The following is a 17,992-nucleotide window of genomic DNA, read 5'->3' on the forward strand; positions in this document are numbered from 1 at the left end:
AGTAATTTTATCACTTAAAACTAAATTTTGCCTTGCCTAAGACACTCAGTAGTGCTTTCATTAAAAAAACAACAACAACAACACTATACTCATATTTCAATGACAGACACAGCATATAAGGCACATGCTCTATCCAGGGGTAGGGAAAGAGCTTGCCACTGTGTGTGACTTGGGTCTATTTCAACTTAGTTTTAACTTGTCACTTTATGACATCTGGACTTTAGTATATAGCATCAATAAAAATAATAAATGAGTCAGTGTCATAAGTGGAGTGAAACAAAAAGGGAAAAATGCGCTTAAAATGTAATAAAAATCCTCTTTCAATATGTCACTGAACAGAGAATATTACTAGCATTAGAAGATTTCATTTGCTGCATGAATCCTGAAAGAAATAATTAAAAGGACATAAAATGACTGTTACCACAGTGAATCTAAAAAATTAAAAATCCTGTAAGGTAAATGAAATAGAAACAGAATGATCTATTTTCCATTAAGCTGTTCTGTGTAATGTGTATGCATGTGTGTATGTATTTTGCAATTATTTTTATTTTTTGGCTTTTCAAGCACTAATTTCATTTTCAGCTTAAGGAAAATATTAACATGAGCTAGTGCTTGAAATATCTTCAGGTTCAGTGCTGAAATATTTTCTTAATTTTGCCTGGAATCTCATCAAACAGCCAAGATACAGAATTCAGACTGGGGTGGAAAATCAAAGAAAAGCAAATTGCTTTTGCAGAGATAATGCGACAATAAACTTTGTAAGAATGCTCATGTTCAACAGGGATAATAAAGCCATTGTTTCCTTAGTCCTGCCCATGTGCAAGGCTAAACTGGGCTAAACTCAAGCCCTTTATTTAATTCCTTCAATGGACCTATGAAATAAGGGCTATCCCATTTCACAGACGAGGTTTAAAGAGATGAAATAATTTAAGCTACAGAGTGGCAAGTGATAGATTCAGACCCAGACCCAAGTCTTCCTGAGCCGACAATCTTTTACACAACTCGACACCATAAGTTATGCCTCCTAGCCTTCATGGGCTCCCTTCTCACCCAGGCCATGCCCTGCCCTAGTACATTTCTCATTGTCTTTTCATTGTTTCTGCACATGCCTACCTCTCCCTACTCTATGGTTAGCTCCCACATTGCAAACATAGTGTTTCATTTACCCTTCTAGTTCCACAGGTTTAATGCAAGGGTGTGCCTCATCATAAAAGCTCAATAAGGACCCATGGAACGATTAATGTCAGAAGTCATTATAGGTTAATATAATAGAACATTGCATTATTATGGAAAAAACTGACATGGAAGGAAAGTGCAAACTGCTTCTAAACCTCTGTTAGGCATTGTTTTCCTCAAAGATGAGATTTTTCAGGATAGGTGAGTTGATCCCCACTCCCTATGGGAATTCAAAGAGTATAAAAAACCTACAGAGTAGCTTAAGTGATACAAAATAATAGGGACAGTATTAGGAAAGATTAAGGGAAGGGATATGGAAAGTATTAATGCTCTTCACATTTATGATGGATTCGTCTTCTACACAGGGAAGCGACCAACTTTTCATCGATAGTGAGCCCCAAACAAAAAGAATACTCAGGATATTTCAAGACTTGGGTAATTTTTAAAGGTTCAAATGCATGTAGTACAGGAGGGAAAACTATTTCATATTAAAACTTTATTCAGTATAACTTAATTGAGAAAGATCAGTTCAGTTTGAGAGGTTGAAAACCTTGAGAGAAAAACATTTCCGAAAAGGAATAGTTTACCAAGGGGGTTGGGTGAGGATTCTAAGCGAGTATGTATATGTATCTTTAAAGTGGGTAGCACCAATTATGTAATCATATCTTGCTTGATGATGCTCTGATTGAATATGGTCGGTAGTGTCCATTTTAATCTGGGTCCTTAATTGCCCTGTCTGAAAGCTACAGGCAGCAAGAGCTCCCTAAACCTTAGATGGAGAGCTGTCTAAGCATGTTTCTGCCATTTGTGCTCTCTTCTGAAGGATGCCTAGAGCTTGAGTTCTCCTGTTTCCCTCAGCAGTCGTTAGGGGTCAAAGACCAGGGTGAAGGGGGGCTGTCATGCGGTCGTGGTCCCACCTTTTGGCAGTGCCACTTCCAATTGTCGAAGCCCAGCAGAAGACTGGTGAATACCCTTTTCACTCCCTCGACATAAATTTATTTGTGAAATGAAAATCTTTCAGAGTGACAGAAGACACACATAGAGGGTAGAGTTCTCTCAGCCCGTGCCAGCAAGTCAAGTTGCAAGGGCACTTTCGTTGACTTTGTTGTCTCGTAATTGATTCATATGAATTCACCACCAAAATGGAGTAAAGTCCATTATCCTGAATTTTGTTTCAACTCTAAAACAGAGACTAGACTGAAATGAATGTTAATGCCCGAGTTTATTTAGCTCTTGGAGGAAATTATATTAAGATCTTTTTCTGAGACCCTTCTGGACCACCTTAAGACTCTCTGCTTTCTATGGGGAAATCCATACCCCTCTCCAAACTTTACTTGTGGTGCTGTAGTGTAATAGTCCCTATACTCATCAGCTCATCTGAATGGGTTATTAGGTCCTTGAGAGGAGAAGTGTGTCTTTTAACTTTGCATTCCCAGTGTCTAGTACCGTGTGTTGCAGACTTTGTCATGGTCAGTAAATATTTATTGGATGACTTTTTTTCGCCCTAAAATAGCCATTTTCTCTTTTCTTCTCACTTATTCATTTCTCACTTTCTTCAGGTTCTCTCCATCTGTCCCAAGGACATGAGAGCTGATATCTGTGTTCATCTAAACCGGAAGGTTTTTAATGAACATCCTGCTTTTCGATTGGCCAGCGATGGGTGTCTGCGCGCCTTGGCGGTAGAGTTCCAAACTATTCACTGTGCTCCTGGGGACCTCATTTACCATGCTGGAGAAAGCGTGGATGCCCTCTGCTTTGTGGTGTCAGGATCCTTGGAAGTCATCCAGGATGATGAGGTGGTGGCTATTTTAGGTACTGTGAACTTTCCTAATGTAGTAGCAAATGTGTAACAGTTTTAGAGATTTTGCTTCTCAGGTTTCTTAAGAGAAATTTCCTCTGCTTGGTGACTTTGGAAATTTCGGGTCACTAATGAGATGATGAATCTTAGTGAAAACTAGTAATGCTCTTTCAGCAAAGATCATTAGTACTGGTCACAGCTTAATGAGCTGTACAAGGGTTTGATTAAACTTTCTTTGGCAGTGGTAAGACAATACTTTTTAGATTAGAGCTGATCATAGCCTAAGGTGACTGTACATCCTGGTGTTGATAAGTGTGAAGAAGATGGCTTGTGGAACTATTTTCAAATTAGCAACCTACAATGTTAGTCTCAGAGGGGCCATAGAACCTAACTCAACACTTTCCTTTAGAGATGAACAAAATGAGGAACAGAAAAGTTGAGTGGCTTGACCAGCTGGTTAGTAAATGAGTTAGGTCTTGAGTACAGATCACCTTATTCTAAATATTTCTGCCTCATTCGTCTCAGTGGACCTAAGTGATGAGCTAAAAGTGTTGAGGTAAGTGAATTTGACCCATTATATTGGAGGAATCATAATACAAGTAAATTTAGGTTTATAAAGCTGGTTCTGTCCATTCATGAGCCAAGAAAATTATTTGGCTAATAATAAAGTTCATTCTAAAATTCGGAGGCCCAGTAGATGGTTATACTAACAAAAAAAGGCAGTGATAGTATATGTAAATAACAAAATTTTTAAGAAATTACATGTTTGGGGCAAGGTAATATATATATTGGTGAAACTATATGAAATGGCATTTTTAGATCATTTCTGCTCAAATCTTTGTAGCAAGTTCATGAAGTCCACATAGATCTAAAAGGAAGCAATGAGGTCAGAAGAGAATCACCCCTTGTTTTTCTCTGAAGTAAAAGAAGTTAGAATTGCAGGATGTCAACTCCATTTTCATCATATTTTTCATGGCTCGTGTCTCATGAAAAATGAGCTCAGTTTTTAAACTACTGGATTTTTTAGCTACTGAGGTCAACCTACCATATCTTGAATGCCACTTATTTTTGTGAGTCAAAGATTGACTTATGTGTCTGAGAAGCTGCAAAAGCAAAACTCAGCACAGAAATGAAGAACTGATTTCAAAAAGCACAATTGCCTGAAAAAAACAACAGACTTGAGAATTGAGAAGCAGTGACCCTTAGTGGGAAAATAGGTTCAGTAAAATTCATAAGAATTACAGAAAGCGGTTCAGGATTGCAAGGGACCGAATACAATTGTTTTATAAACCTCTTCTTAACTATTTAGAAATAATAGTACAGTTAAGGGGAAAGCTCTTTTAGGAATGATTTTTATTTGTGATTTTTGCAAGAGAAATTCATACAGTACCTGAGCATCAGCACTGGGTGTGTGTTTATTTTTATTTTTTAAAAGATTTTATTTATTTATTCACAGAGATCACAAGTCAGGCAGAGATCACACGTAGGCAGAGAAGCAGGCAGAGAGAGGGGAGGGGGGGGAAGGCTAACTGCCTAGCAGAGAGCCCAATGTAAGGGCTCATCCCAGGACACCGGGATCATGACCTGAGCCGAAAGCAGAGGCTTTAACCCACTGAGCCACCCAGGCACCCCTGGGTGTGTGTTTAATTCCACTTGGTGTTTATTCTGCTTTGTTTCCTGGAGTATAAAGGAGTTATAGATAATCCTTCATAAAAAGTGTACGTTTTGCCAGAACAGTCCTTTGTGGTAAAACAAAGCATAAACACACTACAACCATTCTTGTTTGCTTTAAGAAGAGGATAGAACACATACCCGAAACAGGTGTATTTTCTTTTCCCGCACGTTGGTGTCAGTGGTGGGCGGAAGGTTCCGGGTACACGGTGAAGCTGGATCTGCCTCGTGATGAATGACCTCAGCTGTGTACTCATTGTCATTTGCTTTGCCCCATTTTCTTCATCACAGCCTCACCTTGGTAACTTATTTTCTAGAAAGAAGGCTGGAAAAAGCCCCGGGTACAGTGCCTCCGGCTTGGGTCTGTCAAGCTAGAATCATTTACGACTCAGTGAGACAGACAAAATGCATTTTCTTTCCCTTTTAAAATAAAATGGTAGCTGGTTTTGCACAACGACATAGTAAAAATGAACACAGGGCTCCTGGGTATCAGACCAGCCTCATCATACATCTGTCACATTTTATTTCTTTGTGTACTTTTTGTTTATCTTCTTCAAAAAATCCTGGGATTCAGAGACTTTTCATTTCTTGGTTTAATGAGTCAAATTATATGTACACTTCCCTCTTCCCTGGAAAGTTTTCTTTCCTTTTTTCCATGGGCCTTAACCATAGATTAATTCAGCTAAAAGGCAGTCAGATGATTTAAAAAAAAAATTTTTTTTTTGACCCGGAAGTGATCTCTGAGGGCGGAAATGTGTGTGTGAGGCGGGGAGGCACAGTGGTGGCCAAGGCTGTTGGGGGCTGGCAGGCTGCCTGGGTGCCATGGGGCCCAGCAAAGACACTGTCTTATAGGATTCTGTGGTGTGGGTCAGTGATGACGTGACAGATGCAGAGACGAGCTTTGAGAACTCTGTCCCGCTGTATAGAGCATTCTGCCAACCTGGGTTTCTTGGAGAGGCAGTGTGAGGACACTGTGCACTGGGCGTGTGGACTCGGGATGAGCTTCTGCAGGAGTGAGGGTGTGGAGCTGTGGACGGGCTGCCCTTGTGTTCACACCATGTGCCTGTCCACCCTGGAGGCAGCTGAAGCCCAGCCTGGAACCTACCAGAAAGGCCTTTCCCTTCCAGCCCCCCTATTGACTTGTAGATCCTCTCTCCAGCTCTGTTTTGTGACTTCTTAGTCTTGTCATGTCCATTTTGTGACTTTAGTCTTGTGGTTTACATTGAGGATGTATGGTTTCAGGCTTCTCTAAGTTAAACTACTTTCTTTGACGATTACAAGAACGGCGGGAGGGTTAACACTCAAGATGCCTTAATAATGTTTTAAGAAAGGGAGCGGAAAAGGGAAATCCAGTAGTGTCACTCCTGATATTTGGGGCCTGTCCATTCTTTCTTGCTCCTCCTGTTTTTCTTCTTCCTCTTCTCATTTTTTTGGTAGTTGAATTTTGAAATAATTACAAGCTTAATGAAAAGTTGCAAAAATTATCAGGGTGTGGAGTTTGATATATATCTTTAGGTTTTCTGCTTTATCGAGTAAGTTGACTGGGTCTTCTGCCTGCATAAACTTTGGGAGGTATTTATAGGTTTGGTTTCAGACCACCACAAAAAAGCAGGTATCACAAAAAAGTGAGTCAAATGAATTTTGTGATTTCCCAGTGCATATGAAAGTCATGTTTACTCTATACTGTAAGTTTAAGTGTGCAATAGCATTCTGTCTAAAAAAAGGATATACCTGTATTTAAAAATATTTTATTGCTAAAAATTGCTAACCATCATCTGTGCTGTCAGTGGCTAATAATCACTGATCACAAGTCACTGTAACATCTACTAATAATGAAAAGTATCAAATATCGTGGAAGTTCCTTGAGTGTGATAGAGATACAGTGAGCAAATGCTGTTGGAAAAGTGACACTGATAGATTTGCCCAATGCAGTGTTGCCATAAATTTTCAACTTGCGAGAAAACCTGGTACATGGGTGGGTGTCCATGTGTCTCACTGCTAATGTGTTTTCTCTGTGTCTCCTTGCATTTGCTATAGTTTGTGTTGTTTGGTGGATGCTGCTGTATAATTTGGTGCATGGATATTCCTAACTGTATATCCTCGTAGTGAACTGTGGCTTTCAGCATTGAGCTGTGTCCTTTTTCATCAGGTCTAATGATTCTTTGCCTTCTAAGAATCAAAAAGAAAGAACGTATCTCACATCTGAGCTTATGTCAGAAAAACGAGACTTTATCCTGTTAGGACCGTAATCAAAGGAACGAGACTGATACAAAGCGAAGGTCAAGCAAAGCTTTATTTTGCGCCAAGCATAGAGAATCAAGGCGACTGGTTGGGGTCGCCTCTTTGAATCAAACTGACCGGTCAGGGTTGTCTCTTTATAAGAGATGGCCTTGACTGGTCAGTTTGATTCTCGATGCTTGGCGCAAAATAAAGCTTTGCTTGACCTTCACTTTGTATCAGTCTTGTCCCTTTGATTACGGACCCAACAATCCCAGTTGTCCTCTTAGGAGAAACAAGTGGGCCTTGCTGTCTTTTACACTGATTCATTTGCAAGTTGAAACGTAGAGAAGAGAGGTCATTTTATTTTATTTTTTTTTAAAGGTTTTATTTATTTATTTGACAGAGAGATCACAAGTAGGCAGAGAGGCAGGCAGAGAGACAGGGGGATGCAGGCTCCCTGCTGAGCAGAGAGCCCAATGTGGCTCCATCCAGGACGCTGAGACCATGACCTGAGCCCAAGGCAGAGGCTTTAACCCACTGAGCCACCCAGGCGCCCCAGGGAGGTCATTTTAATTAAAATTGCCAAATGCAAAGAACAGCTGCAGTTTCATTCTTTTGGATCTTTGCCTCTAAACAGTCTCTAGGTAGGCACGTAATGTTTTAGTGTGTCAAAAATGCTAAGTGTTTAATGAATAAGTTCTGAACCGTAACTAATTAATGGAAAGATTAAAAAAAAATGTAGTCAACAAATACCTTCTGTTTTTAACACTGAAGGATGGCTTCAAGATGTTTTTCTAAATAGGGCAGGTGAACATAATTGCAGTTCATGTCTTTTTCCAAGTTGAAGTTCTTTCAGTTCCTACACCTCCACCTTTTTCTTTTCGACCTTCCCACTTTTTATGAAACACAAAGAATTCCAAATTAAGTTCATGATGCATACATAATATTTTATATCCTTTCATATCTTCTTGCTTTTAAGTTCTTACTCTGTAATTACTTCATGTGAACAGATTTCTTAGTGTGGCTAAAATAGCCAGGTTACTTTTAAGTGTCACCGTGAGGGATCTTGTACCGTTAAGGGCTGTACAAGTGACATTTCCCTGTGAACCATACACCTGGCCCCCAAGATACTTGTTTTGCTGCACTCACCTTTTGTCTTTTCTGTGTCTACTGATATTAGAATCATCGAGTTGGGGAGTTATTAATCTAAAAACAATCTGTATCTAAGTCTTATTTATTTATTTATTTTTAAAGATTTTATTATTTGAGAGACAGTGAGTGACAGGGAGAGTACAAGCTGGAGGAGGCACATAGGGAGACGGAGAAGCGGGTTCCCCACTGAGCAGGGAGCCTGATGTGGAACTCAGTCCCAGGACCCTGGGATCATGACCAGAGCCGAAGTCATATGGTTAATGACTGACCCACCCAGGTGCTCTGTATCTAAGTCTTATAATTATAAACTCAAATTCCCAAGAGAACTAGGCTCGTTTACATAGAGTTTGGATGGAGAGGTTAGATATTGTTATGGGGCTGGAGAAGGGAGTGTAAACGAGGCAGGGACAGACAGAGTTAAATAACAATATTCTAAAAAAATAATTTCCTGTACCTGAGTTAAGATTTCATTTTAATTAGAATCATTTATAGACATTTTTGCATTATAAAAGAAAACTTATAAATTATGATGCTCAAAATTCAAATTCTGCTTATTTTTATTCCAAAAAGAAAAAAATCTGAGATGTGAATGAATATTTTGCTATTTTGAGAATCTGTGAAAATGTGACTTCTGTGCTACAGTTAAGATTTCTTCCTGTATACTTGCTATTAGAAGTCAAGTGTTTCTCACTTTAATCCTTAAAAGGGCTTTTCCCAAGCTGCAGACAATTATTTTCTCTTGCATCCACATTTCTGTGTTTTGAGATGTTGAATTATGAACCAGGTAGGTTTGCTGCACATATGCTGATGAACACAGTTAATTCAGACGACTCCATAAAGGTCAAACTAGTTATCTGCTTTTAAAAAATTCCATGCTTGTCTTATTTTAAAATTTTGAAGAAGTGATTACATACATCATTTTTACATGGTTCAAATTATATACTTTAGCGTTGTTCAGTCTGTAGATTTGGGGATAAAATATAAATCTTTACAATCTGGTAATTGAGCCTCAAATCCAAATTCTCTCCCCATCTTCCTTCAAAGCTAAGTCTTGTTTATTCTTCCATCTCGTAATTTCTTTATCCTGTGCATAATATCCCTTCCCGTGACAACTGCTCATAAAATTCTGCTCCTGGGCTGTGGCTGCCATTGAAGACCTGTTAGCTCACAATCTCTCACCTGCTTCAACCTCTGATTTTCTGTTACGTGGCCGCCAAAATAATCTTTCTAAAATATAATTTATCAGGCTAGCCTTCTCATTGAGACTAACATTTTAAAATAAAAAAACTATATGTATATAATTTTTTTAAATGGACTGACTTTTTAGCAACTTGGGGAGAAAATGTAGCTTCTAGGGTGACGGATGAGACTATTTTGGTCTAATTTCCTTTCCTGCCTGACTGGTGCCATTCCCATGCCCTACCGTGTTTTCACAGCATTCTCAGTTGCATGAAGATTCCTGGTACCTCCAAGTTCTCCTACTAGCAAGCTTCCTTGTTCATAACAAATCTTTCTCTTCTTTCTAGTTGTCCTGTCTCTTGCTTCCTCATGTTCTTTCATTCTTCCCTTATCGCCCTGGTTTGGATTCGGTACCTCTAATCTGGGCTCCCGCTGCATGCCTACACAGCATTCTTAGCCATTTCTGTGTTTTTTTTTTTTTTATTTTTTTTATTGAGAGAGAGAGATCTTGAGAGGGGAGAGGGTCAGAGGGAGAAGCAGACTCCCCACTGAGCAGGGAGCCTGATGTGGGACTCGATCCTGAGACCCCAGGATCATGACCTGAGCTGAAGACAGTTGCTCAACCAACTGAGCCACCCAGGCGCCCCGCCATTTCTCTTTTTATCTTCTACCTGTTTCACTCTCTGTCTGCACTGTGAGTGCTTGAAACAGCTTGCTAATTTTGTATCTCTGTCATCTGTGATAGGACCCCTTAAATGGGTTCTCGGCAAGATTCAATTATCCAGATTAGCTAGCACTTTATTTTGCCATTAAGCTGTTTTCGTCATTGTGTTTGTTTAGGGCACCCATGAAAACTCTGTTGTGTTTTGTTGCCATTTTCTTTATGTCCTGTTTTGAAATACTGACTACCCTCTGTTTTGTTTTCTTCTAAATGCTTATAGTAAAGTGCATGTCCCTAAGATTCTAGCTTTAGCATAGATCTGTTATGGATTGAGAAAACAATTTCCTACTATTTATCAGGCACTTGGAACAAAGAGAATATGGTGGGTCAAATGTTAAATATAGCAAATCACTTAATACTCTTTAATAAAACACTCCTTCCTTGTTCTTCATCAGGCACTCCCAGTATCAGAAAAGAATCTAATTTATGCCATGGTCATTGGCCATTGTAGGAAAACTTGAAATTATATCTATGAAAGGGGACTTTGCTTTGATTCCTGAAAATGGCATCACTTTCTCCATCAACTGGAATAAGTAGTTCTGCAAATCAGAATTAATTTTATTAGAAAATAAACATTTAAGAGTTAAAAGGGGCTTAAAAAAAAGAAAATAAAATTTGTAGTTAGTAACTGAGCCCCTTACAAGGCTGAAGTAAAATTTAAAATCCATGCATACATTTTTATTTTAATATTTTTTAATCAAAAGTATATTTTTTTAAAATGTACATCAGCCCCTTTGAGAATTGTATTTAAGTACCAATAATCATCAAGTACTCATCATTTTTCATGCATTATTATGTCAAATCATTTAATTAACTGTGAAGAGAGCACTTGCCGTGGTCATCTTACAGATGAAGAAGCCGAGCCTCTACCTTATCCGGTGATTCACCCCAGGTCGTAACTATTTTTAAATAGAATTTTGAAATTATACAATTACTCGGTTTAATCCTGACAGAAAATATAGGGCCTATATTAATGTTCCTAATGTATTTCCTTTTCTTAAAAAAAAAAAGAAGATTTTCTAACAACACTTTCATACCAGTGTGTATTATGAAACCCTTCACCAAATATTACCTGAGTATAAGATGGTTAATCAGCCATTAAGTATCTAAAAATACGGTCGCCATAGGGACGAGTTAATGACCAGGCAGGTGGTTAGGAGTAGAAAGAATGGGCTCAGAGTTATCTCAGGAGCCTTCAGAACACAAGATGGGGATCTTAAATTCTGCTTACAGGTCTTTCCTCTGGGTCCTGGAAGAGCTCAGAGTCCACCTTGTTGATAGGTATTCAAGTGGAAATGAGACTTTCAAGGGTGCTTGGGGGTTGCAAGAATGGCCACAGATCTTTGCTGTTTCTTCTTTGAAGAGAAGGACTTTATTTCTCCAATCCTTCCATCAGTTCTGACCTTGTGACTTGTCTCAGTTTTTCTGCCGAATCCTCCCTCCTTCCCTGCAGTGCTGACTTCTCTCGACAGGGCAGGGCTGCTTGACCTGCTGTCCTACTGAGCTTCTTTTTCCTGAGGTCATGACCTCCACTTAGGGAAAGCTTCCTTCTGCATTTTCCCAACTGTCTTATGCGTCCGATACATCAACGTCTTGTTCCCACTCTCCTTCCCTGCCTTCATCCCTTATTGATGTTATGATATTCTATTTTTAAATCTGCTTAGAGCTATTTGGCTCACTCTTTGTGTAAATAAAAATTTATAAGCTTAATCAGTGATTTTTTTTTTTTTAGTAGGTAAGAATTCTTTGCTTCTCTGAAAGTGTCTTCCAGTTTGTACCCATTATAATTGCTTTTTATTTCTTTTCAGCATAACAGTATTCATTGTTTTTGCACTATACCCAGTGCTCCATGCAATCCGTGCCCTCTCTAATACCCACCACCTGGTTCCCTCAACCTTCCACCCCCCACCCCCCACCCCTTCAAACCCCTCAGATTGTTTTTCAGAGTCCGTAGTCTCATGGTTCACCTCCTCTTCCAATTTCCCCCAACTCCCTTCTCCTTTATAACTCCCCTTGTCCTCCATGCTATTTGTAATGCTCCACAAATAAGTGAAACCATTATAATTTTTGAATTGAATGACGTTGGACATCACTGAAGATTAGCAGGCATCGATTCTAAAGGTTTTAAGAGGTTCTATTCTAACACACCTATATAATTTCTTAATTTTCACACTCATCACTGTGTTCTTTCTGTTCTTTTCCTTTAAAACATTACTGTATGAAACTTTCTGTTGGTAATAGTCAAAGTCCATTAAAAATCATATAATTCTAAAACTCATAGTGTTGTTCATTTATAAAGGAGTATTTTTGGCCATGTGTATTCACAATAAAGTTTATGAGCCTAATGCAATAATTAATCATAGTGAAGGGCTGACTAATAAAATACAAGTGAATACAAGGATTGGGTTCATTCTGTAGAAGAATCATCAGATAGACCTATCACTGCACCCCATAGGAAACGACCTAAGTTTCGAATGCTGTTTATTTAGGGATTCGTTGGCAATCCTCATCAATGAATAGTCGAGATGATTTTTATGCATTAAGTTTAATCCATTTCATTAACTTACCAAATAATGTGTTTCAAAATTTTTAAAAAGCTTTGGTTGTAAAACCAGCCCCTTTGGGGATCATAATCCCTAAACATACCATGGTCCGCATCGCTCCTTTAATTGTGTTGTAACTCGTCGTCTCTGTTTTGCCTTGACATTTTCCAGTTTCCTAGTCTGTGAATCTGAAACATTTGCTCCTGTTTTCCAATCCTGTTTCCTGTCGTTTCGAAGTGAAATACTTCATAAGACTTGATGCAAAGAACTGAGAAAATATAAATAGGACAAACAACAACTTTCATGTTGAGTGTGAGCTTTTCTACTAATTTTAGGGCTTCGGGGGAAGGTTAGTTTTCTCAAGCTCTAAAATGTTTATAGCTGAGACTACTTGCACCCAGTGAGAGCTGACCTAGAAACTAGCATCAAATATTCTGTAGCCACGAAGATGAACATGAGTTCCCAGCCCTGAAATGGTGCAGTTATTGGGAGACTCCACTCATAATCCCACAGCCTCGGTGTCATGTGCATAATAGTCCTTGAAGAAGGACATTAGCCAGCTCTACTGTGGCTGTGAAATTAATTAACTGATTTACAAGACTCATCTTCCAGAAGAGCCATAAAAGTTTATTGTGAATTGAGCGACTAGAAGATGATAAAGAGAACTGGATAAAGCAAACACACCTTAAAATCATTGATTAGATTAATATCCAATCGATATATTGTGTATCCTAATGGAAATTCTATGTCAGAAGACAGTTAGTATTGCTTATTATGTAACGTGAATTCTGACAGTGGGAACAGAATTATCCATATTTGTCATTTTTTCTAGGTTTCTCTAAACTTTTAAGGGGAGAATCAAGGGGTAAGTTTTACATTGGTTGACTCAGTTAACTTTGCTGGTGCTTTTTAGTCTTTTAATGGGATTTGGAGTTGAGGCCCTAGATTTTAAAGTCGTTTTCTTTTACATATGGCGTAGAAAAAAATATTACCCTGAAAATATAATTCGATGACTTTTAGTGGGCTTACTCTAGGGTTATGGTGCACAGAAACCTTGAGATTAGTTTTTGTTCATCTTGTTCTCTTAAGGGTTAAAAGAACAGATGCTGATTCAGGGTAAGTTAATCACTTGGTCTAAGCCACACCCTTACAGGTGGAGCCCCACATGTAACTTGGATCCCACATTTCCCAATTTGTTCTTCTGTGTCTTTCCCGTCTTCTCCCCTTTTTTCATTCATACTTTTTTTTTTCAGTAAATATTTGTGAACTCTTAAGATTTTTTATTTATTTTAGAGAGTGAGAGAGAGTACATAATGGGTAGGGGCAAAGGGAGAGGGGGAGAGAGGATCGCAAGCAGAAGCCCCATGGAGCATGGGGGCGGGCCATCGAGGAGGCTCAATCTCATGACCCTGAGATCACAACCTGAGCCAAAACCAGAAATAGGATGCTTAATTGACTGTACCACCCAGGTGCCCCATGAGCTCTTGAACTATTCTCAGCATTGGATGTTGACCTGAATGGATGAACCAGAGAAAATTCTCTGCCCTCATAAGTTTATATTCTAGCTTCATGCTATTCTTGTCACATCACAGGCTTTTTATTTATGCATGATACTAAAAAGATAAGTAATTTAAGTTTTTGGAGAGAAGTATGGTTAGAATTTTAATTTTAGCAGTTAGGTAAAATAAAATGTATAATAAACATTTGAATGCCTCCATATTTTAAAATGGTCTATATTGGCAAGGGGAAATTGATTTATATGTGGAGTATTTTTATCTATCGATGATGCATTCATCAATCAATGAATATTTATCCATTCTGTAGATCTATATACACATTTTTATAATGTAATATACTTTTTTATAGATTTTTATTTATTTATTCTATAGACAGAAATCACAAGTAGGCAGAGAGGCAGGCAGAGAGAGAGGAGGAAGCAGGCTCCCCGCTGATTGGAGAGCCCAATGTGGGGCTCAATTCCAGGACCCTGGGACCATGACCCAAGCCAAAGGCAAAGGCTTTAACCCACTGAGCCACCCAGGCGCCCCAGTATAATGTAATAATTTTTATAAGTATTTCTCAGTTTATTTATTTTTAATTGAAATATAATTACTATATAGTATAATAGTTTCAAATATCCAATACAATGAGTCTATATTTTTATACATTACTCAGTGCTCATTCAATGAATATGCTTATCATTAAATTTGGTACTACTTATAATGCAGTTAGAATAAATGCTTACAATTAGAATTACTTTTTTTTAACCCACAGTCTTTTTTTTTTAATTTTATTTTTTCAGTGTTCCAAGATTCATTGTTTATGTACCCAGTGCTCCATGCAATACATGAACTCCTTAATACCTACCACCAGGCTCACCCAACTTCCCACCCTCCTCCCTGCCAAAACCCTGTATGTTTCTGAGTCCACAGTCTCTCACGCTTTGTCTGCCCCTCCAATTTACCCCAATTCACTTTTCCTTTCCTTCTCCTAGTGTCCTCCATATTATTCCTTATGCTCCACAAGTAAGTGAAACCATATGATAATTGACTCTCTCTGCTTCACTTATTTCACTCAGCATAATCTCCTCCAGTCCCATCCATGTTGATATAAAAGTTGGGTATTCATCCTTTCTGATGGAGGCAATATACTCCATTGTATGTATGGACCATATCTTCTTTATCCATTCATCTGTTGAAGGGCATCTTGGCTCTTTCCACAGTTTGGCTATTATGGCCATTGCTGCTATGAACTTTGGGGTACAGATGGCCCTTCTTTTCACTACTTCTGCATCCTTGGGGTAAATACCTAGTAGTGCAATGCAGGGTCATAGGGAAGCTCTATTTTTAATTTTTGTGGAATCTTTGCACTGTTTTTTAAAGTGGCTGCACCAACTTGCATTTCCACCAATAGTGTAAGAGGATTCCCCTTTCTCCACATTCTTTCCAACACTTGTTGTTTACTCTCTTGTTAATTTTGGCCATTCTAACTGGTGGAAGGTGATATCTCAATGTGGTTTTGATTTGAATCTCCCTGATGGGTAATGATGAACATTTTTTCATATGTCTGTTAGCCATTTGTATGTCTTCTTTGGAGAAGTGTCTGTTCATGTCTTCTGCTCATTTTTTGACATGGTTATCTGCTTTTTGAGTGTTGAGTTTGAGGAGTTCTTTATAGATCTTGGATATTGGCCTTTTGTCTGTAGTGTCATTTGAGAATATCTTCTCCCATTCTGTGGGTTGCCTTTTGTTTTATTGACTGTTTCCTTTGCTGTGTGGAAGCTTTTTATCTTGATGAAATCCCAAAAGTTCACTTTCGCTTTTGTTTCCTTTGCCTTTGGAGACATGTCTTGAAAGAAGTTTCTGTGGCTGATTTGGAAGAGGTTACTGCCTGTGTTCTCCTCTAGGATTTTAATAGATTCCTGCCTCAAATTGAGGTCTTTCAGCTATGTATAGAAGAATGAAACTTGACCATTCTCATATACAAAGATAAACTTGAAATGGAATTACTTGTTTAAAATTTAGAGAATGTCACTTACACATTTCTGAAGTCAATGAATGCCAGTGGAGGTCTCTAACCTTCCTTGGAGGAATGCCTGGCTATCAGACAGTTGAGTTGTTGAACAGTGTCACTAACTAGAAGAAAATTCTGAAGTGTCCAGAAACAATTAAGATTGCTCATGATGAATTATATATCCATTAGGGTTATTTTATGCTGAGCATATGATTACATGATAGTTTTAACCACTTTCTCAATAATAGGCATGTTTTCTGTTTCCATACCAGAGTGATTCATAGTTCTCTAAGCATTTCAAAACTGTCTGTGTGGACAGGAGCCTGTAATGTTATTCCCTCGACCTCAATCTCTGTGCCTCTCTCTTTCACTCATTTCTCTGGTTACTGCTATCTTCTTTCTCTGCTTGTCTAGCTGTCCTGAAGTGTTATAAGATGCCTTTCTTCTTCCTGTTTACTTGTTAGTTCTGGCTTCAGTCTTCATGATGAGAGCAGATACTTCCTCACCTCTGTGGTTAGAGTGTTGAAAGCATAAGTCTTTGGCACAGTGCCTTCCAGAAGATCTTTCCTGCCTGGGTAGGCTCCTTGTTTGTTCCACTCCCAAATTTTCCCTTTCCTGCAGAGGAACAGAGAATTCAGTTGAGAAGACTTCAGAAGCCACGGGCTCTCATGCAACTGTCTCCACAGAAAGTCCTTTTGGCACTTCATCTCTGAGTGTTCCTTATCCCCACCTTGTCTGGGCAGCTAAGTACTCTGGATTTGGGCTGGTGAACTGTGGAGTTCAGGTCACCAGTGGCTGGTGCTCCAAAATGAAGAGATGATTTCTGGGTAATTTGCAGAATTTAAAAAATCATCTTACTGCAGTAGAGCACTCTTCATGGAACTGTTGATAGCATAACAAACCTGAGTCTCCATGGGTTCCCCTGCTCAGCAACTTAAGCTTTATAGTTTTGATGGGGAGCACATCCCCCCACCCCTCTGGGCTGGGCCCTGAGGCCCTGCATAGAGTTTGGCTCAGGAGAGAGGAGAAGGCATCCTCAGGTAATAAGTCATGGCGAGTATTCGTCTGCCTGGAGCACAAGACTTAGTTGCTGAATAATGTATGTTTAATATATGTCAAATCAGTTCCAGATTTTTAAAGGCTGGAACAGTAGATCCTTATATAGTGCAATCTACTGTCATCTTTACAGAAGGAGCAGAAGAAAGAATGAAACTAAAAAGTCACCTTTGCTCCTTCTAGTCAGAATGGGAAAAGTTATGATGGCAGAAGATAATGAAACTATTTGTTAAAATGAGATTTTTGGCTTCTCTGTTGGATTTTATTTATTCATACCACTTGGGATTTCCATCAAGAACTGAATTCAGGGTGATGTTACTTTACATATTATATGAAAGTGTTATGCATTGTTACACCTATTTGAATGGGGTTATCCACTCAAGTTCTAAATTATGCGAGTTGATAAATACCATATATGAAACTGCGTAAAAATAGTGATTAGGATAAGAACTAGTGGAGATAGTTGAATCCATATCTTATACTATTTTCCAGGGAAAGGTGATGTATTCGGAGACATCTTCTGGAAGGAAACCACCCTTGCTCACGCGTGTGCCAATGTCCGAGCACTGACATACTGTGATCTCCACATCATCAAGCGAGAAGCCTTGCTCAAAGTCCTGGACTTCTATACAGCTTTTGCAAACTCCTTCTCAAGGAATCTCACTCTTACTTGCAATCTGAGGAAACGGGTATGTTGTGTGAATCTTTTTGCCCTTATTAGTATCTGTAGGGTTGATATGTCATGCTCTATTAGCTGAGAAGTGCAAGACGTGTTTCATTTTGCACTCGTAAGTTCTCATTCAAGTAAAGTGATGTAATTTTCTCTCTTTTTCTTTATATTTTGTTTACTTTTTAAGGAGCGGATTCCAGAGTACGTGGTTGAAGACTTGGGTCTTTATAATTTAAGTGTAAAAGGAAAAACAGGTTCGAAGAGAAACAAACTGTGCTCTAATGTAATTAGTT

The 17,992-nt window shown here is 38.7% G+C and overlaps 1 protein-coding gene across 2 annotated transcripts in view; it reads left to right on the forward strand.

Moving 5' to 3' along the window:
* Window positions 1–17,992, forward strand: part of KCNH5 (potassium voltage-gated channel subfamily H member 5) — a 313,865-nt gene that overhangs the window by 235,612 nt on the left and 60,261 nt on the right. Inside the window, exons 9-10 of one of the 2 annotated variants that reach the window (XM_082734149.1) lie at window positions 2,736–2,988; window positions 17,522–17,718. In XM_082734149.1, coding sequence (XP_082590275.1) covers window positions 2,736–2,988; window positions 17,522–17,718 — 450 coding nt within the window. Of the gene's footprint in view, window positions 1–2,735; window positions 2,994–17,521; window positions 17,719–17,992 lie in introns of those variants that run through there. The other variant, XM_082734150.1, reaches the window with a different exon arrangement.

The sequence above is a fragment of the Mustela nivalis genome (genome assembly GCF_964662115.1).
Source record: "Mustela nivalis genome assembly, chromosome: 6".
In the NCBI taxonomy this organism is placed as follows: Eukaryota; Metazoa; Chordata; class Mammalia; order Carnivora; family Mustelidae; genus Mustela; species Mustela nivalis.